The following is a 25,845-nucleotide window of genomic DNA, read 5'->3' on the forward strand; positions in this document are numbered from 1 at the left end:
ATCTTGGCAATGCCAGATTTGCCCGGTGCTTTACAAAACAAAAGATCTGTTCCTCACTTCTTTTGTGCATTTTCAGTTTTATGAACAACTCCAATACTTTCACTTCTGTTAACAATTGCCATTTTTGCTTCACGGGACATGGTCCAATGTTGACATTGCCCACCTCAGTATAATATTTGTAGAGAATTTTTTTAAATAAATAATATTTTTAGAGAAATCTACCATAAAAGGAGTCAGTCAACAACAGATAATCAAGTGGCTCTAAGGAGATGGAACTAAAAAAACAAATCCTGCATTGGAGAGAAAGCATACGTTCATTGGCTTCCTACTTCTGCTGCAATATTGCTTTCAGCTTCTATAAACTCCCTTGCACCAAACTTGGAGAGCAAACCCTGATGCAAAATAACCTGAACAACGCAGCACAAAGTGGCCTGTGGTAGGTCTGTCTGACAGCCATCCCATTAGACCCTTCCCTCTATTTCTGCACGATAACCCTTCAATAATTTTCCATTAGGTAATTCCATCTAATTTGCTTTTAAAGCTACTATTACATCTGCTCCGCCTTAACCTATGATGAGCATTTGATGGCACTGGGCCTATACTCTCTGGGGTTTATAGATAACATACTGGTTCAATAATTTTCCTTTAGGCATTTCCTTCTAATTTGCTTTTAAAGTTACTATTGAATCTGCTCCACCATCCATTCAACATTGATGTTAAACTCCCCTCAACTGTGTCTGACTATCGATACAGCGGGAAAACAGGCCCTCCGACTTACCGAGTCCACACTGACCAGCGATCCCCGCACACTAACAAGCCAATTAACCTACAGTCCTGTACGTCTTTGGAGTGTGGGAGGAAACCGGAGCACCCGGAGAAAACCCACGCTGGTCACAGGCAGGACATACAGACTTTGTACGGACAGCACCCGTAGTCAGGATCGAACCCAGGTCTCTAGTGCGGTCAGGCAGTAAGACTACCGCTGCGCCACCGTGCCTCCAACATTGAGCTGCGCAAACCAAATTGCCTCTGTAAACCCCCCCCCACCCATGTCTGCCCGTGGCCTGCCACGCTTTGTCCTGCCTCTCCTCTCTCCCAGCTTTCTTCCCCCCCCACCCTCCCCTCAGACTGAAGAAGGGTCCCAGCCAGAAACGTCCCCGATCCATGTTCTCCAGCAATTACTCTAGCACTGTCTATTTTTATTCCATTAGCTTCCTAATTATCTGTTGTAGATGCGTAACAACCCTTTGCATTTCTTGCACCTGGCTGCCCTACACTATTGTAATACTGTGTTGCTGCCTCACTCTGTGTGAATACTTTATATTTCAATTCATTCACTTCGCCAACAGCCTCTTAGCTTCCTCCTCACTAGCCTACCTATCTTTGTATAATCAGAAATTATGGCTACAGTTTACGCAGTCCCTCCGACTTCAAGTAACCCTTGCTTGCCCTCGCTCTCCATCCTTCCCCCTCCCCAGTTCCCCGACCAGTCTGACAGTCTCCGACTACATTTTAGCTGTTGGTTTTGTTGTTTCCTTCTCCCAGCTAACAATGATCTATTCTACATTTGAATTCTACGTTTGAAGAAGGGTCTCGACCTGAAACGTCGTCCATTCCTTCTCTCCAGAGATACTGCCTGCACCGCGGTGTTATTCCAGCATTTTGTGTCTATCTTCGGTTGAAACCAGCATCTGCGATTCCTTCCTTCTCAAGTCTCTTTACCAATCATTCATTCAGATTGTAAACAGTTGAGGTCCCAGCAACGGACCCTGTCACTGATTGACTATCCAAAAGTGACTCATTTATTCCATCTGACAGTTTCATGCTCGTTAGCGGCTCCCCTGAAATGGTGGATTCACTGAGCGGCTCAGGCAGCGTCTCGGGAGAGAAGGAACGGGTGACGTTTCAGTCCCGACCCGAAACGTCACCCACTCCTTCTCTCCCGAGATGCTGCCTGACCCGCTGAGTTACTCCAGCATTTTATGTCCACCTTCAACAACTATTGTTTCTTTCTTCAACCAGTTTGTTATATTCTCATACAAACTAAGTTTTTAAAAAATCAAACACGATTTCCTTTCTATAAAATTATGATGTTTTTATGATTTACTTCTATACAAGTACTCTTCTTCCCTTCAAATAAGCTCTTAGCTACATAGACTTGGGGCGTTGCTTCCGTTTTTGCACTATTATTGTTCTTTTTCTCACACACACACACATATATATAAAACATAGCATTGATATCTATCTATCTATCTATATATATATATATATATATGTATATTACTAAAACTCTCTGTCCGTGTGTAAGTGTGTTTGTGCACACCATAACTTTAGTGCTTCGCACAGCCAAAACGGTACACCGTAGTGCCACAATTTATGCACCACGTAGAAGGCAGCGGAGGCCAATTCTGGATGCTTTCAAGAGAGAGTTAGATAGAGCTCTTAATGATAGCAGAGTCATGGGGTATGGGGTATGGGGAGAGGGCAGGAACGGGGTACTGATTGTGGATGATCAGCCATGATCACATTGAATGGCGGTGCTGGTTCGAAGGGCCAAATGGCCTACTCCTGCACCTACTGTCTATTGTATAGGTGTCAGAGGTTATGGAGAGAAGGCAAGAGAACAGGTTAGGAGGGAGAGCGAGTGATTAAATGGGGGAGTAGACTTGATGGGTCAAATGGCCTAATTCTACTATCACTTATGACCTTATTTATAAACATAATTCTCTATAAATATTATATATCAGAAAATATTCCTGAACAAGCATCTACCTTCCAAATTGCCGGTGAATAGCGAGAGCCATTTCAGTAATGCCGTCTAAAGCACTTTCATATTTTAATCATCTGTGCATGTGCAAGCTTCACTTCACACGATGCATAAAGTGGCATTGAGTAATGCAGGCTAGCAAACCTAGCAGATTTAAAACGCAGTGAGCTGATATCCATCGCGAGAGCCAAGGTCACTCAGTCACTTAAATTCAATGAAATTAGATGAGAGAGGGGAAAGAAGAAATGGAAGTTAATTAAAAGATAACTCGCAGCAATGTGGAGAAACTAGACCAGTCTGGCTTCCAGAAGATATCTCTACACAATGAGGTCGTCAAACCCGGCAATTGTTGCCACGGATATTATATCTAGTTAAACAACACTTGCATTTAAAGATCTGCACCCGAATTCCACAAAATCAAAGTTGAGTTTAGTATGGTTTAGAGATACAGCGTGGAAACAGGCCCTTCGGCCCACCGAGTCAGCGCTGACCAGCGATCACCCGTACAATGGTTCTATCCTACACACTGGGGACAACTTACAGAAGCCAATTAACCTACAAACCCGCGCGTCTTTGGAAAGCGGGAGGAAACCGGAGCACCCGGAGAAAATGCACACGGCCACAGGTAGAACACAGAAATTCCTAGACAGCACCCACGGTCAGGATCAAACCCGGGTCTCCGGCGCTGCAAGGCAGCAGCTCTACTGCTACGCCACCGTGCCACCCATTATAGTACCTGCCTCTACCATCTCCACTGGCAACTCGTTCCATACACCCTCACTGAACAGGTTGCCCCTCGGGTTTGTATTAATCCTTGCCCCTCTCACCTTTGACATGTCTTCTTCACAAGTTCATAAATTCACAGGTTATTGGTGTAGAAGTAGGCCATTCGGCCCATCGAGTCTACTCTGCCCATTCAATCATGGCTGATCTCTGCCTCCTAATCCCATTTTCCTGCCTTCTCCCCATAACCCTCGACACCGGTTCTAATAAAGAATTTGTCTATCTCTGCCTTAAAAATATCCACTGACGTGGCCTCCACAGCCCTCTGTGGCAATGAGTTCCATGGATTAACTACCCTCTGACTAAAGAAGTTCCTCCTCACCTTTCCAAAACGGCACCCTTTAATTCTGAGGCTATGACCTCTGGTCATAAACTCTCCCACCGGTGGAAACATCCTCTCCACATCCAATATTCAGCTTTATTCAAAACAAATAATGGATTTTTAGATATTAAGGGATATCAGATTAGTGTTTAGTTTAGTATTAGTTTAGTTTAGAGATGCAGCACAGAAACAGGCACTTCGGCCCACCAGGTCCATACCAACCTACTATCCTTGCACACTAACACGATCCTACACACTAGGGACAATTTTACATTTCCACCAAGCCAATTAACCAACAAACCTATACGTCTTTGGAATGTGGGAGGAAGCCGAAGATCTCAGAGAAGACCCACACAGGGCACAGGGGAAAACGTATAAACTCCGTACAGGCAAGCTTCCGAGGTCAGGATCAAACCCGGGTCCCTGGCGCCGTAAAGCAGCAACTCTACACTGCGCCACCGTGCCAACACTAGAGTGCTGGAAAGTAGTACTCAAGTAGGAAATCAGACGTGATCTCACTAATGGCAAAACAGGCACAAGAGGCCACATGGTTTCTCATTGATGTTCACTCAGCTGACTAACTATAACACCAGCTGATTACGTAGCTGGAGATCCCAACTACAGATATTTTCCTCTCTTCTTGACCCAGCTGCGTTCAAAGTGGAAGATCTACTTGGATGCTGAGAAGAAAGAGACAACGAGAGAAACCAAGTGGGAGATGAATTTTTACATGTTTTCGGGTATTAAGGCCACACGGTGGCCCAGGTGTAGAGTTGCTGCCTTGCAGCGACAGAGACCCGGGTTCGATCCTGACGGCAGGTGCTGTCTGTACAACGTTTGTACGCTCTCCCCGTGACCACATGGGTTTTTTCCAGGTGCTCTGGTTTCCTCTCACATTCCAAAGACTTACAGGTTTGCAGGTTCATTGGCTTGGATATAATTGTAAATTGTCCTTGGTGTGTACGATGGAACTAGTGTACGGGGTGATCACTAGTTGGTGCGGACTCGGTAGGCCGAAGGGCCTCTTTCCGTGCTGTACCTCTAAACTAAACGATTCAACCCTAAAGTTCCAATGCAGATCAGCATTGGACCCATTTTTCATCAGGTTCCAACTTTTCCATAAGAAAAAGTTGGAGGCCTATTTTGAATAGAATTTCTTCTGATGGAGTTGAGTTTAGAGATACAACAAGGAAACAGGCTCTTCAGCCCATCGAGTCCATGCTGAACATAGAACTGGTGTGAACAGGTGATCAATGTTATTGCACTTTTGCATCCACACTCCACACACTAGGATAGCAGATTAGTTTCACGGACGACAATTAACCTACAAACCCATGCGGTCACCTTACAAGCTCCATACGGACAGCACAAGTAGTCAAGATCGAACCAGTCTCTGGTGTTGTGAGGCAGCAACTCTACCAGCAAGGCCACAGTTGAGGTAAATGTAGGTGGAGATGGTGGGGATTGGCAAGAGAGGAAGAATCGCAAATGGCCAAACACAAACTACAATCCTGCATGAAGTTTTCTTGTTTATTTTTTACTTTGGAGCTACAGCGTGGAAACAGACCCTTTGGCCCACGCTGACCAGCGAGCACCCCGTACACTAGCATGATCCTACACACACTCGGGACAATTTACAAAAAGCTAATTAACCTACAAAGCTGTACGTCTTTGGATGCGGAAGGAAACCAGATCACCTGGAGAACACCCACGCAGTCACAGGGAAAATGTGCAAGGTCCACACAGACAGCGCCAAACGTCAGGATCGAACCTGGGACTCTTGTGCTGCGAGGCAGCAACTGTACCTCAGTGCCACCCCAAGAAAGAGGTGATCTGACCTTGTTTGCCTTGCGGCAGGACCTTCCTGTGCTTTCCCCAGAGGGTGAGCTGGAATGAAGTGCATGTTGCTAAAGAAATGCTGCCTTTCGACACAAGTCGTGTTACAGCTCCATCCACTGGAATTATTAATAATGCAGGACAGTTTGCACGGCAACAGGGAATAAGGGCAAACTAATCTGTCTGAATGTGTCGCTCCATCTGTTCCTCTTTGGCCACAGACAATTGCCATTATCATGAACAATCAGAGGTTACTTAATTAACCACCCACCTTTAAGTCATCAAACTTCTCAGAACAAATGTGAATTCAACCATCCAAGTGAAAATTAGCACCCACTCATATGATATATTTGCATAAGATAGACACAAAATCTCTGGAGAGAAGGAATGGGTGACATTTCGGGTCGAGACCCTTCTTCAGACAATATTAGCATGCAACATTATGTTATATTTATTTGATATTGTGATATATTTGCATGCAACATTAGACCTTTACAGTACTTCCACAAGCCATTTTGCTAACAAAGTCACACATAGGTATTTTTCTTGAAAAATTAAGATATATCCTTTCACATTCTGTACAAACAGCTAACAGAATTAGAATTGGTCGTGTCCATGACAATTTCCAACATTTCAAGACCTTGTGGTGGGATTTGAGGAACAATGCAGTGTGCTGGAATAACTCAGCGGCAGGCAGCATCTCTGGAGAAAGCCAGATGATGCTTTTCGGTTCTAAACGTCACGCGTCCATGTTCTTCAGAGATGCTGCCTGATCTGCTGACTTACTCCAGCGCTCTGCCTCTTTCCTTGGAAAACCAGCATCTGCAGTCTCTTGTTTCTGTCGAGGTTTAAGGAATATCTGCACAAGACAAGATCAAAATCTGAGCAGGACCGGCATAATGGAAGTGCGCAAAAGGTAGAAACACGGTTTATGAGATAATATAAAACAAAAGCAATCACATTCTTTAAAAAGATGCCCAGTTACCAAAAATCAACACAAGGAAAAACTCTCAAGACTGGAAGTGAATAAGCAAAGATACATGTAGTCAGAGCAGCTTGTCGGATGATCTATTAACTTTTTGCTGGCGGTAAAGTTACTGCCAAACAACGGCAGAGACCTGGGTTCCATCCTGACTACGGGTGCTGTCTGTATGGATTTTGTACCTTCTCCCCGTGACCTGCATGGGGTTTCTCCGGGAGCTCCAGATTCCTCACATGCTCCAAAGACGTGCGGGTTTGTAGGCCAATGGCTTTGGTAAAATTGTAAATTGTTCCTTGAGTATGTAGGATAATGTTAGCGTGCGGGTTCATCGCTGGTCGACGTGGACTTGGTGGGCCAAAGGGCCTGTTTCCGCGCTGTAGCTCTCAGCTAAACAAAAAATATTTCCCTCGGACTTCAGAAAAGGAGAAAGACTCAAAGCTAATCAGACCCTGACCCCCTCCTGTACCTGTAAAGAAATTGCAAACTTAAACCTGTACCAGCCGCTCAACTTCAGAATGTTCCAGAACATCCAGAGTGTCAGTTAAACAAAGCAGCAAGTAAATGAACAATTGTGGTCTCCCTTCTCGCCAGTGCGACTAATGCCTGCCAATTTAATTTTAAATTACATTTTCTGCAGCTGAACAAGCAACGTTTGAACTCTCCTGCGCTGTATCTCCAAAGTAAGCTGCCCACCGAATCAAAACGCATCCACCCGAATATCAAACACCGACACCCCCACCGCGCTCCCCAACATCCTCAACTGCACCCGGTATTCCAAATGTGGCCTCCTGTACTTCGGCAAAACCAAGCGTAGACTCGGCGACTGCTTCACCGAACACTTGCACTCGGTTCTACAGTCTAGTTTATTGTCACGTGTACTGAGGTACAGTGAAAAGCTCGTGTTGCGTGTCAGCTATCCAATCAGCGGAAAGACAATACATTATTACAATTGAGACATTTACAGTGTATACATACACGATAAGGGAATAAACCAAAGATAGACACAAAATGCTGGAGTAACTCAGCGGGTCGGGCAGCATCTCTGGAGAGAAGGAAGGAATGGGTGATGGTTCGGGTCGAGACCCTTCTTCAGACTGACCCGAAACGTCACCCATTCCAGCATTTTGTGTCTACCAACCATTAACAAGATCTTTATCAGCTGTGAAGTAGGTACCAAGATATGAAGAACTTTGCTTAAACTAAAAACTTCAAGACAATATTAAAAAATCAGCATGCTAAACCACAAAAGAATTGGTTAACAGAAGAGATGAGAACCACAGAAGGACCAAAGCCACAAAACTGTAGCACAAGATGAATGGAGGGAACGAAAAATAACCAACAGCAAGATAAATGGTTAGACTGCACTATCCCAGGTGGTATTTGTAGCTTTTCTGTTGTAGTGATTTTATGAGGAATTGTAACAGGGGCTGATGGAAAGTTTGGAGAATACAAGGGGTCATCTGTCTTCTGAACTCACACTATTCCCGATGGTTCAAAAAAATCTTCACTCGATCTTAAACAAAGAACCCGCATTCACCAGAATAAATTGATGCAAGTTACAGGTTTTGTGCTCCAAGGTTTAGTTGAAAGATAGACACAAAGTGCTGCAGTAACTCAGTGGGTCAGGCAGCAACTTTGGTGAACATGGATAGGTGATGTTTCGGGTCGGGGCTCTTCGTCCGACTCGCATAGATTTTTATTGAAGCTTAGTTTAGGAAAATGGAGGGAAGATCGTGGGGCAGTGGAGGAAAGAGACACAATCACGTAACATTGTTACCCACTGACCTGTTACATTAAACTGTGAATATTGATTAGTGCGGATGGGGAGAAGGAAGGAGAATGGGATTAAGGGAGAAAGACAGATCAGCCATGAATGAATGATGGAGTAGACATGATGGCCTAATTCTGTTCCCGCCACTTATCAGCATGAATATCAGTTTAGAAAATAATAGTCGCTCACCTTCCACGACTGAAGACCCTGCACTGGAAGACCGTTTGGACCGAGGTTTACAAGTGCCGCTATCCTTTCCATCCTTTGATTCCCCTTCCAATTCTTCATCTTGTGCAGCAACCTCGTCGTGGGCGATCTCCATCGCCAGAGGGGGCTCCTTGGTGTTGATGTCACAGACGTCACCCACGTCTTCACCCTGAGGCGGAGGCGATCCGCTGCCCCCCATTTCGTCAGATGCTTGCTGTGGCCCATCACCCGCCACGTCATCATCGACCCTCTCCACGTTGGGCTCCGTCCCCGCGTCGGCCTTGTCCGGCTGCGGGGCTGTCTCCGGGACGTCCATCTTCACCGCCGCGTCCGTGCGCTCGGCTTGGTCCTCGGTGGGACCCGCAGCGCGGTCGTTCTCGGCGGCCTCTCCTGCCTCAGCTGCCCCTTTGCCAGGCGTGGGCTCCTCCGACTGCAACATGTAATCTATCGCCCCACCCTCCTCGTCCGCCCGACAAGGATCGTTCAGTCGGTACAGCGAAGGGCCAGCGTGCCCTTCCCCTGCAGGGGAGTCATTATAAAACGCCTCCAGCTCTCTTCGTTCACCATTACCTTCACTGAGGTTTTTGGGTTTAATCCACACCTCGTTGCCTCCATCGGTATTCAGCTTTACCGTGACTTGTTCGTTAATGGGGGGCGGTTTGAGGGCACTCCCCTCGTCAGCAGTGGCATTCTGAGCCCTCTCTGCACTGGGCTGCGAAGAATCAAACGAAATGTCCATCTCCACAGAAGCAGACCGGATGCTGGTGCTGTGTTGGATACTTTCATTGGGAAGACAGTTGGTGGATTCTGCAATGTTGTCCGCTTCCATGGTTAGATTGTGCTCACAAACTACAGGGGGGAAATACAGAGAGAAACAAATGGTTAAACAAAAAGGTTCTTTGCAATGACAGTTACAAACAGATAGTAATCACAGAAGAAAGACACAAAACGCTGGAGTAACTCAACGGGACATGCAACATCTCCGGAGAGGAGGAATTGGTGACGTTTCAGGTCAAGACCTTTCCTCGGACCGAGTCTGAAGAAGGATCCGGACCCGAAATGTCATCCATTCCTTCTCTGCAGAGATGCTGCCTGTCCCTTAGAGTTACTCCAGCATTTTGTGTCCATCTTCGGTGTAAACCAGCATCTGCAGTTCTTTCCTACACATAGTAATCAATCTCGCATGTGGGAGTCTTCACAAATCAGGTGCAACAGCTGCATTTAATTCTCTCTCCTTCTCTTACACCCTTTTGTCTCCTTTTCATCCCCAGCTCTTGTCCACCCATCTGCCAAAGTCCCCTCACCTGTATCCACCTAACACTTCCCAGGCTTTAACCCACCCCCACCTTTCCCCACCCCCCCCCCCCCCCAACTACAATAAGACCATAGAAGGGTCCCAACCCAAAATGGCGCTGCCCGTGATCTCCAGAGATGCTGCCTCGCCCGGCCAAGGTGCCACATTTTCGGGAAGACTTCCCGGGGGGGGTCCGAATTAAAGGAGGTGCCGGACCACCAGTTGCCGGAACATCGGTGGTTGGACCCACACCCTATGACACAGATAACTGCGAGACGGAGAGTAGAATTAATGGATTTGCCCCCAACCAGAGAATGCCATTGGATACTCCACAAAAAAAATGGAGTCTCATCCTGAGATTCTCATGTTTTCACTATTATTAAATGTAATTTGGATAAACAAAAGGGGAATTTAATATCAATGACCGAAAGCAAAGTAACTAAGGAATAGGAGAAAATACAGATTATTGGGCATAATCCAGGAATGAGTGGGTTAACATCGGATGAGCGTTTGACAGCACTGGGCCCGTACTCGTTGGAGTTTAGAAGGATCAGGGGGACCTCATTGAAACTTGCTGAATAGTGAAAGGCCTGGATAGAGTGGATGTGGAGAGGATGTTTCCACTAATGGGAGAGTCTATAGCCTCAGAATTAAAGGACCTTCCTTTAGGAAGGAGATGAGGAGGAATTTCTTTAGTCAGAGTGGTGAATCTGTGGAGAGGCTATGGAGGCCGTCAATTGATATTTTTAAGGTAGAGATAGGTAGATGCTTGATTAATACGGGCATCAGGGGTTATGGGGAGAAGGCAGGAGAATGGGGTTGAGAGGGAAAGATAGATCAGCCATGATTGAATGGCCGAGTGGACTTGATGGGCTGAATAGCCCAATTCTGCTTGTATCACTTATGAACGACTGCACATAAGGTTCCTTGTTGGAAAATTAAAGAGAATTTACTTTGGATTTGAGAAAAAGCAAATCAGAATGTTTTCTAAATGCTGGAAGAATGGGAATGGTGAAGGACCATGTGAATTAAAGTATCCATGCATAGAAAGCCAATCACTAAAAATGTTTCAGAATAGTGAAAATATTCACAATTGATATTGCAGTCTCCGCTATCTGGAATAGCGTGCACAGTTTCGAGCACGAATACGGAAAAAAACATACCGTCCTTGGAGATGGTACAGTGTAGATTATCACAGATTATACAGGCGAATCAAGGACAGACTACATAAACAGAGCTTCTATTCTCACAACTGATTTGGGAGAGAGGGATAGGAAATATGACTGATGTCCTAATCAAATATGACTGATGATTTCAACTGTGCTTAGGAAATTAGAACAGTCCCCATAATAGACAATGGTTACTCATGGAGTCATAGAGTAATACAGTGTGGAAACAGGCCCTTCAGCCCAACTTGCCCACACCGGCCAACATATCCCAGCTACACTATCCGCGTTTGACCCGTATCCCTCCAAACCTGTCCTATCCATGTACCTGTCCAACTGTTTCTTAAACGATGGGATACTCCCAGCCTCAACTACCTCCCCTTGCAGTTTGCCCCACACACCCACCACCCTATGTGTGAAAAAGCTACCCCTCAGATTCATTTTAAATCTTTTCCCCTTCATCTTAAACCACGGTCCTCTGGTCCTCAATTCCCCTACTCTGGGCAAGAGACTCTGTGCATCTTACCCAATCTATTTTAGACACCTCTATAAGATCACCCCTCATCCTCCTGCATTCCAAGGCACAGAGGCCCAGCCTACTCAACTTCTCCCTAAAGCTCAGACCCTCTAATCCAAGCAACATCCTCATGAATCGTACTCAAACCGGAATCCTTTGACACTTATCAATGGTTCTTTGGTGGGTAAGGAGCTGTAGGAGAATGGGTGGATTAGAGCGGCAAGACCAATTGACCACGATCTACTTGGAGGGAAGAAACATGGGTGGGCAAAATTTCCTTTGAGACAACCTTCAAGAAATTGAAGAACGTGTATGAAAATGGTAACATTCATAACCTTCACGCATGTGCACTCTCTCCGAATTCTGTGCCATCTACAAAACTAGAGACAGATTATTCAGCCCAGTTGAATTGTGCAGTTACACATCCCACTATTCTTCCCTAGCTCCCATTACACTATTGGAGAGTGTTTGAAAGGTAAATGAGAATTTTTTTTGGATGTGACGAAACTCTTCAACACGGCGGTGCAAGAACAGATAAGGGTCACTGCACTTTGGAGGCAGGATACCAGGTGAAGAATGGAAATCAAGCTCACTACACCACAGAAATCAAACAGCTAATGTTTAATGGCAGCTGGTCAGAATGAACAAGTTGCCAAACAGAACAATGCAGGAATCACACCTTGGACCCAGCAACTAAAAGAAGAGTTTCAAAATGAAGTCCAAAAGGGTCCAATATTATACGGGTAAATGCAAGAAACTATTTAACGATGAGAAGGGACAGATAATTAACACGTATGTATAATCATGGTGCACATTTTATTGCGAAGAACATGGGTGCCTCAATGCTTAATGATCTAAATGCAGTAGTTGATTCAATGTGCACAGCGATAAAATATACAAAAAGTGCCACCAGTACATAACAAAATGCAAAACAAATGCAAGTATCATTTCCAGCGGGATAGAGCCAAGCAGCAAAGAACAGAATTTTGAATTAGGGGGAACAGAAATAGGGGCTGCACGGTGGCGCAGCTGTATAGTTGGTGCCTTACAGCGCCAGACACCCAGGTTCGATCCTGACTACGGGTGCTGTCTGTATGGAGTTTGTACGTTCTCTCTGTGACCTGCGTGGGGTTTCTCCAGTTTCCCCCCACACTCCAAAGACGTTCAGGTTTGTAGGTTAATTGGCTTGGTATAATTGTAAATTGTCCCTAGTGTGTGCGTGTGTACGATAGAGTTGGTGTGCAGGGATCGCTGGTCAGCGTAGACTCGGTGGACCAAGGGGCCTGTATCTCTAAACTAAACCGAAGACTTTTATTTTTTGAAGGCCATGCCCAAGTACCAGAGTTAAATAATGGAGCATTGGGACGAAGCTTATGCATTGTGTAACTGCATAATTCAAAATGGGCTGAATAATCCATCTCCATTTTGTGGATTCTACAAAATTCTTTGGAAACACCACTGTGTGAACACTTGGTTTGACCAAAACGAGTTCCAAAATAAGAGTTTAAATCTTATTCCACGCAATTATTAATAACCAATTGAAAGTAAAAATCCCCGTTATGAAATGCATGGCTAATGATTCATCTAATCACTCTCTCATGAAAGCATACATCAATAGAGCAAGACATGAAATTTTAGTCAGCCAGTTCCCACAGGAATTCCCCCAAAGGTTCAATTTTTAAGGATGATTTCCTCCTTATAATCAAATGGTTTGCAGACACTCAACTCAAACCCACCCACACAAGGTACATTTCAAATTTCAATTGTAGAGTGACAAAGCCTGAAAACAGGCCCTTCGGCCCACTGCTCATCCATCGAGCAGCCATTCCACAAGTTCATGTCATTGGAGCAGAATTAGGCCCTTCTGCCCATCGAGTCTACCCCACCACTCAATCATGGCTGAATTATCTTTCCCTCTCGACCCATGCTGCTGCCTTCTCACTATAACTTTCGAAACCTGCACAAATGAAGAATCAGTCAGTCTTTGCTTAAAACATTGCCACTCGTCCTAGTCTAACCAATTTTATTCTCCCCACATTCCCATCAACAGTGCACCTAATCAACCTTCAACACAATTATCCTACATACAATTAACCCACCCGCCTGCATCTTTGGATTGTGGAGAGGCAGGCAGAATATCCAGAAGCAACCTATGCCAGCTTTTGGAGAGCGTGCAAACTGCAGAGAGCAGGAGGGCAAAATTGTACCGGTCAATGGAGTTGTAAAGCAAAACTTCTACCAGCGATGCAACTGCAAAACAACCAAAAATAATAATATAGTACATGATGCCCAATTTACTATTTGCCTTCTTTATGATTTAGTGCAGCATCAGTTTAGCATCCAGTTTAAATGTAAAAAGATCTGCAGATGCAGGTTTATATCGAAGACAGACACACACAAAATGTTGGAGTAACTCAGCGGGACAGGCAGCACCTCTGGAGAGAAGGGGAATGGGTGATGTTTTGGGTCAAGAATAAAGAAGGGTCTCGACCCAAATCACCCATTCCTTCTCTCCAGAGATGCTGCCCGACTCGCTGAGTTACTCCGACATTTTGTGTCTCCCCTTAGTAGAAATCAGCATCTGCAGTTGAATTTGAGTGCGAGTTTTGGGTTTAGTTTATTGTCACGTGTACTGAGGTAAAGTGAAAAGCTTTTGTAGCGTGCTAATCATTCAGCGCAAAGCCAATACACGATTACAATCAAGCCGTCCAGTGTACAGATACAGGATAAAGAGAATAGTGTGAATAACGTTTAGTGCAAAATAAAGTCCAGTAAAGTCTGATCAAAGATAGACCGCAGGGCATCTTTTTTTTTTACATGGATAGGACAGGTTTGGAGGGATAAAAATATAGAAAATAGGTGCAGGAGGCCATTTGGCCCTTTGAGCCAGCACCACCATTCATTGTGGATGATCAGCCATGATCACAATCAGTAACCTGTGCCTGCCTTCTCCCCATATCCCTTGATTCAACTAACCCCAAGAGCTCTATCTAATTCTCTTTTAAATTCATTGGCCATAGTGAATTGGCCTCCACTGCCTTCTGTGGCAGAGAATTCCACAAATTCACAACTCTCTGGGTGAAAAAGTTTTTTCTCATCTCAGTTTTAAATCCCCTTTATTCTTAGATTGTGACCCCTGGTTCTAGATTCCCCCAACATTGGGAACATTTTTCCTGCATCTAACTTGTCCAGTCCTTTTATAATTTTATACGATTCTATGATCCCCTCTCATTCTTCTAAATTCCAGTGAATACAAGCCCAGTCTTTCCTCATATGACAGTCCCACCATCCTGAGGATTAACCTCGTGAATCTATGCTGCACTGCCTCAATAGCAAGGATATCCTTCCTCAAATTGGAAGACCAAAACTGCACACAGTACTCCAGATGTGGTCTTACCAGGGCCCTGTACAACTGCAGAAATACTTATTTACTCCTATACTTAAATCCTCTCGTTATGACGGCCAACATGCCATTAGCTTACTTCACTGCCTGCTATACCTGCAGGTTTACTTTCAGTGACTGGTGTACAAGGTCACCCAGGTCTCGTTGCACTTCCCTTTTTCCTAATCTGACACCATTGATATAATATAAGAAGATAACTGCAGATGCTGGTACAAATCGAAGGTTTTTATTCACAAAATGCTGGAGTAACTCAGCAGGTCAGGCAGCATCTCAGGAGAGAAGGAATGGGTGACGTTTCGGGTCGAGACCCTTCTTCAGACCATTGAGATAATAATCTGCCTCCTTGTTCTTGCTGCTAAAGTGGATAACCTCACATTTATCTACATTATACTGCATCTGCCATGCATCTGCCCACTCACTCAACCATATGGACCAAATGCAGGCAGGTGGGACTAATGCAGATGAGATATGTTGGCCGGTGTGGGTAAGTTGGGCCGAAAGGCCTGCTTCCACACCATCTATATACTAAAACTCTCGTTTGTTTGTTTGTTTGTTCCTGAACAACAGTCCAAAGACGTACAGGTATGTAGGTTAATTGGCTGGGTAAATGTAAAAATTGTCCCTAGTGGGTGTAGGATAGTGTTAATGTACGGGGATCACTGGGCGGCACGGACTTGGAGGGCCGAAAAGGCCTGTTTCCGGCTGTAGATATATGACATGATATGATATGATAAAACGGTACACGATAGCGCGACAATTTTAGGCCCACCTTACTCACCGTCGTCCCTTTGGTGCTAATGGAAGAAGTTTCATTAAAATCGGTGTTATATTTTTAGTCATTTACATTTTTAAGTTTAAATCTATCTCCTAGGGAGGGAGGGAGGGAGGGAGGGGGGGGGAGGAGTGAGGATAAGGGGGGTTGAGGGGGATGGATTGGGAGGGGAGGGGGGAGAGAAGGGGGGAGGAGAGGGTGCTGCACCAGTACAGGAGAGGTTTGGGCCCAACGGGTCCACTTGGTCTAGTATCACTCTATAACTCTGAGTAGTGGAGGCCTGGAATGCATGGCCTGGGGTGATGTTGGAGGCAGATACGATAGCAGCGTATAGAAGACTATTTAATCAGCACATGGAAGTGCAGGGAATAGAGAGGTGTCGACCATGTACAGGTAGGCGGGGTTCAGTCTAACTTGGCATCATGTTGGGCACAAACATTGTGGGCCAAAGGACCTATTCCTGTGCTGTACTGTTCTATATTCTATGTCTTGATGATACAAAAATATAAACATTCTTCAATCAGCTATACAAATGAAAAACAAGTTTCCACCACGGCCTCTCCTATAATATTTTTGATAAATGCAGAATCCTACATTTCTAAACAGAGAGCCCCAGAGAATAAAACCCACGACAGGCTGGATTTGCTGAGAACTGGTGTCTGATGCAGAGAAGGTGGGGAGAAAACTGCAGGCGAGTATTTAGCAGCAAGCTATTTCACACAAATTAAGGCTAGCCATGGTTGACAATTAGTTTTTGCTAGTTAGATGTGTTATTTTCAGCAGCAAAAAAACATTGCTCAGCATTTCTCACTCACAGCATTGCAAGAGTAATCAGGTTATTTGTTCTTCATGGAAAGATAGGTTCATACAGAATAGTGGCACGGTGGAGGTAGACTTGGTGGCTCACAGCGCCAGAGACCTGGGTTCGATCCCGACTACGGGTCCTGTCTGTACGTTGTTTGTACGTTCTCCCAGTGACCTGCTTGGGTTTTCTCCCACATCCCAAAGACGTACAGATTTGTAGGTTAATTGGGTTTGATAAATTTGGCATTCGCCCTATCTATTCTCATCATGATCTTCTACCACGGTACATAAAGTGAAAAGCTTTTTGCTGCGTGCTATGCAGTCAGCGAAAAGACTATACATGACCACCCCCCACTGTCTGAAGAAGGGTCCTGACCCAAAAGTCACCCATCCCTTCTTTCCAGAGATGCTACCTGACTTGCTGAGTTACTCCAGCTTCTTGTGTCTCTCTTTGGTATAAACCCGCATCTGTAAGGTATGTAAGATTCTCCAAAGACGTACAGGTTTGTGGGTTAATTGGTTCGGTACAAGTGTAAATTGTCCCTAGTGTGCGTTGGGCAGTGTTAATGTGCGGGGATCGCTGGTTGGCGTGGACTCGGTGGGCCGAAGCACCTGTTTCTGTACTGTATCTTGAAACAAAGCTAAACTAAAATAAAGTCCAGTAAATTCTGATTTTTAAATCGTTTGAGGGTCTCTAATGAGCTAGATGTTAGGTCAGCACCCACCAGGATGTTAGGTCAATCTCAGAGAATGTTGGGAAAGTTTAAAATCACCTATTGTTACAACCATTTTATTCACAAAATGCTGGAGTAACTCAGCAGGTCAGGGAGAGAAGGAGTGGGTGACGTTTTGGGTCGAGACCCTTCTTCAGACTTTGCTTTCATGCCCTTCAACGATCTGCTGGTATATCTTCCTAACCCTGCAGACTATCAGGAGGCCTCCAGTACAACCACATGGAAGTGACTGCTCCTTTCTTGTTGAGTTTTTCACCCGCCCATCCTCATCAACTGGTCCGTCCAGGAAATCCTTCACTTTACTTTAGTTTATGGTCACGTGTACCGAGGTACAGCGAAAAGCTTGTATTGCCTGCTAACCAGTCAGCAGAAAGACAATACACGATTACAAATAATTCCATTTACAGTGTATAGATACATGACAAAGGAATAATATTTAGTGCAAGGTAAAGCCAGCAAAGTCTGATCAAGGATAGTCTGTGGGTCACCAATGAGGTGGAAAGTAGTTCAGCACTGCTCTCTGGTTGTGGTAGGATGGTTCAGTTCCCTGGTAACAGCTGGGAAGAAACTGTCCCTGAATCTGGTGGTGTGCATTTTCATGCTTCTATACCTTTTGCCTGATGGGAGAGGGCAGAAGAGGAGTCAGTTTGGGTATACACCCTTAGTGCTGAGGTAACCCTCTCCCTGACCAGAAGTGCAAAACCTCTCTTATGGTCATGCCTCTCTTATGGTCCACTTGGTCTAGTATAAAATAAAATTCTTAAAGGATTGGACAGGCTAGATGCTGGAAAAGTGTTCCCAATGTTGAGGGAGTCCAGAACCAGGGGTCATAGTTTCAGAATAAGGGATAGGTCATTTAGGACTGAGAGAAACCTTTTCACCCAGTGATTGTGAACTGTGGAATTCTCTGCCACAGAAGGCAGTGGAGGCCAATTCACTGGATATTTTCAAGAGAGAGTTAGATTTAGCTCTTGGGGTTAATGGAATCAAGGGATATAGGGAAAAACCACAAACGGGGGTCTGATTTTGGATGTTCAGCCATAACCATATTGAATGGCGGTGCTCGCCCAAAGGGCCGAATGGCCTACTCCTGCACCTTTGTTTCTAGTGAGCACCGCTGGAAGACAACAACAGACCCAGGGGGTGTTAAAACCATCTGGCAGGGAAAGCTTAAACCAATTATTTGCACATCTGTTCATCTGCATTCACCCAACGAGAAAACTTGTGAAAGCTGTGACTGACAATAGGATGGCTCATAAAAATTATTCCACTTGTTCAGGGAAGGTACTTTACCGGAGCTACAGCGAAACGAGGCTATGCTTCTAAAACCGCTTGATGCTCGATTGAGAGTGACTAAAATGATTCCTGATATCAGCATGCTCCAAACCAACAACAGAAAAACATGCTATAACCGTAGAGAAATCTGAATGGTGGCGAAACAATTAAAAAGCTCATGTAAAACAAACTCCCGGGTTCGATCCTGACCAAGGGTGCTGCCTGCATGGAGTTTGCACGTTCTCCCCGTGACCTGCAAGGGTTTTCTCTGGGTGCCCCGGTTTCCTCCCACACTCCAAAGACGTACAGGCTTGTATGCTAATTGACTAGGTAAAAATTGTAAATGGTCTCTGGTGTGCAGGATAGCGCCAGTGTGCGGGGATAGCTGATGGGTGTGGACTCGGTGGGCCGAAGGACCCGTTTCCACTCTGTATGTTCAAACTGAACTAAACTGAAAGCAAACTCTGTGTTTTGGATTACTAAATAAGAGTTGCTAGCAGTTGCTCGCTAGCAGTCTGTTCGTCTTTTTTTCCTTTTTTTTTTTTGTTGTGTGTCGGTGTTGGGATGTTTTTTGTTTTGTTTTTTGGTTGTGTATGTGTGGGGGGTGGTGGTGTGGGTGGGGGGATGGGGGAAACCTTTCTCTTTTAGGTCTCTTCCTCACGGCGCGGGGGCCGCTGGACTTAACAGTGCCCGGTGCGGCTTGGCTGCGGGGCCTTCCATCGCCCGGTGCGGCTCGGCCGCGGGACGTAACATCGCCCGGTGCGGCTCGGCCGCGGGACCTAACATCGCCCGGTGCGGCTCGGCCGCGGGGCCTAACATCGCCCGGTGCGGCTCGGCCGCGGGGCCTAACATCGCCCACTGCGGCTCGGCCGTTGGACTTAACAGTGCCCGGTGCGGCTCGGCCGCGGGACCTAACATCGCCCAGCGCGGCTCGGCCGCGGGGCCTTCCATCGCCCGGCGCGGCCGCGGGACTTAGCTGCGCACGGCTCGGCCGCGGGGCCTTCCATCGCCCGGCTCGGCCACGAGACGTTTCAGCACCCAGTGCGGCTCGGCCGCGGGGACTGTGCGGGTCGGTCGGGGACGAGCTGTCTGTCCATGGGCGTGGGAAAGAGAGTGGAAGTTTTGTTGCCTCCATCACAGTGAGGGGGTGTTTGGAGTCACTGTGATGGATGTTTGTGTTGGGGTCATGTGTCTTGTGTTCTTTTTCTTTTTTGTGTGACTGCTATGTAGTTTCGATCGGTACCTTGGTACCGAATGACAAATAAAGCTCTGTTGACTGTTGTTGGCATTTGCGTGAGATTTCCTCTCCTGGGTTGTTTATACACATGGGAACATAGGCAGACTTTATCAACACATGATGCTTCCTAAACCACATCAAAGGCCCAAGGTTCAGCACCAGCGATGATGGACGTCATAAGGAATGAGTTGAATTAGGCCATTCGGCCCATCAGGTCTACTGCGCCATTCAATCATGGCTGATCTATCTCTCCCTCCTAACCCTTCTCCTGCCATCTCTCCAAAACCTATACTAATCAAGAATCTATCCATCTCTGCCTTAAAAATACCCACTGACTTGATCTCTACAGCCTTCTGTGTCAAAGAATTCCACAGATTCACCGCCCTCCGACTAAAGAAATTTCTCCTCATCTTCTTAAAAGAGCGTCCTTTAATTCTGAGGCTGTGACCTCTAGTCCTAGACTCTCCCACTAATGGAATCATCCTCTCCACATCCACTCCATCCAAGCCTTTCACTATTCTGTATGTTTCAATGAGGTCCCCCCTCATTCTTCTAAACTCCAGTGAGAACAGGCCCAGGGCCGACAAACACTCATCATAGGTGATGATCATAGGTAAATCAATGGCAAATATGGCACCCAAACAGGTTCTCAAATTTAAAAATTAATTACCTTAATAATATACCCGTCTCCTTTCTAAAGAGGCACTCCAGCAGCATATAAAACCTAACGCAACAGAAGTTGAAAATAGCCATACAGCATTGAAACAGGCCCTTCGGCCCAACTTGCCCACACCAACCAACATGTCCCATTTACACTAGTTTCACCTGCCTGCATTTGGCCCATATCCCTCTAAACCAGTCCTATCTATGCACCTGTATGAATGTTTCTTAAATGCTGTGATACCACCAGCCGCAACTACCTCATCCGGCAGCTCCTTCCAGATACCTACCACCCTTTGTGTAAAAGAAAGTTGCCCATCAGGTTCCAATTAAATCTTTCCTCCCTCACCTTAAACCTATATGCTCTGGTTCTCGATTCCCCTCCTCTGAGTAAAAGAGTAAAATCCTACCCATGTACTCTGTCCAAAATCTAAAAGAAAAATTGTAAATACTCAAGTCAGTCAGCAGGAACGCATATTATTTGCTGCATTTCTGACAACACATAGAGTCTGGGCTGCTAAGCATTTTAACTTAACTCCACTGCTCCCTGTTACCAGTTTTAGAACATGATCAACTCAGAGAGAAAAAGAACATTTGTTCATGAGGATGTTGAATATCGTAAATGAAGAATATCTTGCTGCCTTTCAGGGCAAAAGTGAATTGGGGATGTGGGGAAGAGGAGACCCTTAGCTATAAGGAGAGGTTGAGTAGACTAGGACTCCATTCCTTGGAGTGCAGGAGAATGAGGCTTGATCTTAAAGAGGTGTACAAGATCATGAGAGGAGTAGATTGGGTAAATGCACAGTCTCATGGGGAAATCGAGAACCAGGGGGCACAGTCTAAGTAAAAGGGGTACGCCATTTAGAACTGAGATGAGGAAAAACCCTTTCACACAGAGTTGTGAATTTGTGGAATTCTCTGCCTCATGCATTGGAGGCCGATTCACTGGATGCATTCAAAAGAGAGTTTGATGGAGCTCTTCGGGCTAGCGGAATCAAGGGGTATGGAGAGAAGGCAGGAATGGGGTACTGATTGTGGATGATCAGCCATGATCACATTGAATGGCGGTGCTGGCTCGAAGGGCTGAATGGCCTAATCCTGCACCTTTAGTCTATGTAACCAAAGGACATAGGTTTAAGGTGATGGGGGGTGGATTTAATGGGAACCTGAGGGACCTATCCCATACACACACACAAGGGAGAATTTAGCATGTCACAAAGCCAATTAACCTGCTGATCCCCCACGTCTTTGGAGTGTGGGAGGAAACCGGAACACCCGAGGAAAACTCATGCAGGTCACGGGGAGAAAGTGCAAAATCCGTACAGACAGCACCCGTAGTCAGGATCGAACCCAGGTCTCTGACGCTTGTAAGGCAGCAGCAACTCTACTGCTGCATTACTGTTATATTAGACCATAGTGAGGCCACATTTGGAGTATTGTGTTCAGTGTTGGGCACCATGTTATAGGAAAGATGCTGTCAAGTTGGAAAGGATGCAGAGAAGATTTACGAAGATGTGAATCCACAGAAATGCTGGAGTCTATTATTTTCCTCTAAAATAGATAGAAAATGAACCTTGTCCTTTACAACGTAATTTAGGCTTGGTTGCAATGCTTCTGGAGGGAATACCCACCAGCTCCCTAACCCTACAACAGAAAGAATCAGCAATGAGATGGCAACTGGAGTCATCGGCAACCAAAAGTTCACGCCCCAGGCAGAGCATTCAAAATCAGACAAAGAACTGCAGATGCTAAATATTGAGCAAAATGCAAAGAGTTCAAATATCACATGTACTTTCTTACTTGTAGCAGCACATCAGACCCGCAGACACAATATCAATGGATAATGTATAATAAACAATTCAACAGATAACAAGTGCAAAATAGCCCCAAGACCTTAATGCAACCAGTCTATAGATCATAGTTGAGCTTGGTGCTGTGTAACGTTCAACAGACACTTGAAACCTCGGTGATGCATTAAAAAATATACATTTTCATTGATGCATGTGCAATTGATGCATATGGAAAAATATATATATACTTTCAAAGCAATGGCCAAAAAGCAGAACGATTAAAATGAGAGGGAGATACAAAGACCGACCATCCAGCTGGTTGGGTTTTTAATGTAAATGCAGCGCCCAGGTTAAAAAAAAGCCAGCGGGTCAGGCAGCATTTGTGGGGAGATGGAAGTAATGTAATGGCCAAAAAGTACAATGATTAAAATGAAGCCAGCGGGTCAGGCAGCAACTGTGAGGGGAATGCAAGCAATTCTCGTGGATGCAATAATTGCAGGGTTTGCATTGCATTGGTGTTTGCTGCAGGATGGGCAGCATGCTGAATGCGTTGGAGGCTGGAATGCAGCCGCCGCCCGGGCAAAAAGCGCCCCGATATAAAAGCCAGCGGGTCAGGCAACTGTGGGGGGGGAATGCAAACTCTCGTGGATGCAATGGTTGCCGGGTTTGCATTGCATTGGCGTCTGCTACAGGGTGGGCAGCATGCTGTCGCCATTAGCGGTGCAGCAGCCGACCGGGCTCACAAGACGCTCCGGGTAAAAACCGCCCTGATTTCAAAATCAGTGGATCAGGCAGCAACTGTGGAGGGATTGCAAGGAACTCTTGTGGATGCAATGGCTGCATTGCATTGGTGTTTAGCTGCAGGGCGGGCAGCATGCTGGACGCATTGGCGGTGCAGGCTGGAATGCAGCAGCAGCCGCCCGGGGGAAAAGCGCCCCGGTATAAAAGCCAGTGGGTCAGGCAGTAACGGTGGATGCAACGGTTGCAGGGTTTGCATTGCATTGCATTGCATTGGTGTTTGCTGCAGGGCGGGCAGTGCAGGCTGGAATGCAGCAGCAACCGCACGGGCAAAAAGCGCCCCGGTATAAAAGCCAGTGGGTCAAGCAGCAACTGTGGAGGGAATGCAAACAGCTCTCGTGGATGCAACGGTTGCATTGCATTGGTGTTTGCTGCAGGGCGGGTTGGGTGCATTGGCGGTGCAGGTCGGGTGCATTGGCGGTGTAGGCCGGGTGCATTGGCGGTGTAGGCCGGGTGCATTGGCGGTGTAGGCCGGGTGCATTGGCGGTGTAGGCCGGGTGCATTGGCGGTGCAGGCTGGGTGCATTGACGGTGCATGCATTGGCGGTGCAGGCTGGAATGCAGCAGCCGCCCGGGCTCACAAGACGCTCCGGGTAAAAAGCGCGCGGGCCGCCGGGCGATCCCGGAGTGGATTCTCTCCCCACACTGGAATGGAGCGCGCAAACATGTCTCTCCACCCACCTTCCTTCCCTCTCTCTATCCCCTCCTCCCCCACCCCTCAAAAGCACGAGTTCACCCCCTCTCTCTCTCTCTCTCTCCACCACTACCGCCTGCATGGGCGAGATGTCCCATCCCCCACACACACAAAAAAAACCCATAAAAGCTCTGGGATGCATTTTTTCTCTCAAAAATGCATTTGCAATGCAATACCCCTCCCCAGAAAAAAGAAAAAGAAAAAAATCAAAATGAATGGCGGGCCATCCAAGCAGCTGGGGGGGTTTTTAAATTTTAATGCAGCTCCCAGGTAAAAATGCAAAGCTCCCACCAAACAAAAAAAAAACTATCCAAGCCCATGCAAAAAAATAAATAACCACATATACACACACACACACTTGCATTTCATGCAATCAGCCCCGGGGACGAGCCATTTGTTGCACGAAAACCGTTGCACAAAAGGATCCCACGATTATTTAAAAGATTGCACGTTAAAGCTTTTGCATTCGATGAGACCGGAGTACACCTCGCGGATTTTTTTGTTGTTGTTCCCTCAGTGGAGCCCGAGTCCGCCATTATTACCAATGCAAAGCTGCCTGCGTGAGGCGCACAGTCACAGCCCCAAAGAAAGAACAGCAGGGGGATTCATCCCCCTCCACCTCCCCTCCCCTCCCCTCCCCTTCCCCTCCACCTCCCCTCAGACACAGCTTTGCAATTGCCACCGCCATCTATGGGGTGGACTGCAAAGTCGATTTTTTTAAAAACCTCGCTGCAGGCGGCTGGGGAGAGAAATCGAGGGTAAAAAAGTGCAGAGATACCTGCGCCACGGCTGCAAGAGCACCACCACCACCACCACCCAGCTCCGGATCCAGAGGCTAGCCTGTGTCCGTCCCGTTCCCGTTCCCGTCCTCTGCGATCCGCAAGCCGGTGCTTGCGACCAACCGACCGACCGACCGCTGCGATGCCCCCCCTCCCCCGAGCTCCACCTTCCTCCAGAGTCGGTCTGTGCGGGAGGGCCCGCCTCCAACCCTGCGCACAATGTAATATAATGCCCGGCGGCGCGGACAGGGGGGGGAGAGCGGGAGGGAGATAAAAATAACATGAGGGACAATTTAGGAGGAAAAAAAAAACGTGCGCGGTCGGTCAATGCATAAAAACAATGTCATGTTCACAGCTAACTCATTGGGGTGAGGGATGTAGGGGGTGGGGATGGGGATGGGGATGGGGATGGGGATGGGGATGGGGATGGGGATGGGGATGGTGATGGTGTAGGGGGTGGGGATGGGGATGGGGATGGGGGAGGTTGTGTAGGGGGTGGGGATGGTGTAGGGGGTGGGGATGGGGGTGTAGGGGGTGGGGTGTAGGGGGTGGGGTGTAGGGGATGGGGGGTGGGGATGGGGGTGTAGGGGGTGGGGTGTAGGGGGTGGGGTGTAGGGGATGGGGGTGTAGGGGGTGGGGTGTAGGGGATGGGGGGGTGGGGATGGTGTAGGGGGTGGGGATGGTGGTGTAGGGGGTGGGGATGGTGGTGTAGGGGGTGGGGATGGGGTGTAGGGGGTGGGGATGGTGGTGTAGAGTGGGGATGGTGTAGGGGGTGGGGATGGGGGTGTAGGGGGTGGGGATGGGGTGTAGGGGGTGGGGATGGGGGTGTAGGGGTGGGGATGGTGGAGGTGGTGTAGGGGGTGGGGATGGTGTAGGGGGTGGGGATGGTGTAGGGGGTGGGGATGGTGGAGGTGGTGTAGGGGGTGGGGATGGTGGAGGTGGTGTAGGGGGTGGAGGGGGTGGGGATGGGGGTGTAGGGGGTGGGGATGGTGTAGGGGTGGGGATGGTGGAGGTGGTGTAGGGGGTGGGGATGGTGTAGGGGTTTGGGATGGTGGAGGTGGTGTAGGGGATGGGGGTGTAGGGGGTGGGAATGGTGGGGGGTGTAGGGGGTGGGGAGGGTGTTGGGGTGGGGATGGTGTAGGGGGTGGGAATGGGGGTGTAGGGGGTGGGAATGGGGGTGTAGGGGGTGGGGATGGTGGAGGGGGTGAGGGTTGGGGGTGTAGCGGGTGGGGATGGTGGGGGGTGTAGGGGATGG

The 25,845-nt window shown here is 47.1% G+C and overlaps 1 protein-coding gene across 1 annotated transcript in view; it reads right to left on the reverse strand.

Annotated features, from left to right (window-relative positions):
* The window catches only part of LOC144600693 (zinc finger MYM-type protein 3-like), an 89,842-nt gene extending 65,160 nt beyond the window's left edge, over positions 1–24,682 (reverse strand). Inside the window, exons 1-2 of the mRNA XM_078412583.1 lie at positions 24,590–24,682; positions 8,651–9,517 (exon numbers count right to left, since the gene is read on the reverse strand). Of these exons, the coding sequence (XP_078268709.1) occupies positions 8,651–9,497 (847 nt within the window). The 5' untranslated portion in view covers positions 9,498–9,517; positions 24,590–24,682. The remainder of the gene's footprint in view (positions 1–8,650; positions 9,518–24,589) is intronic.
* Between the last annotated feature and the right edge of the window lie 1,163 nt (positions 24,683–25,845).

The sequence above is a fragment of the Rhinoraja longicauda genome, chromosome 15 (assembly GCF_053455715.1).
Source record: "Rhinoraja longicauda isolate Sanriku21f chromosome 15, sRhiLon1.1, whole genome shotgun sequence".
Lineage (NCBI taxonomy): Eukaryota > Metazoa > Chordata > Chondrichthyes > Rajiformes > Arhynchobatidae > Rhinoraja > Rhinoraja longicauda.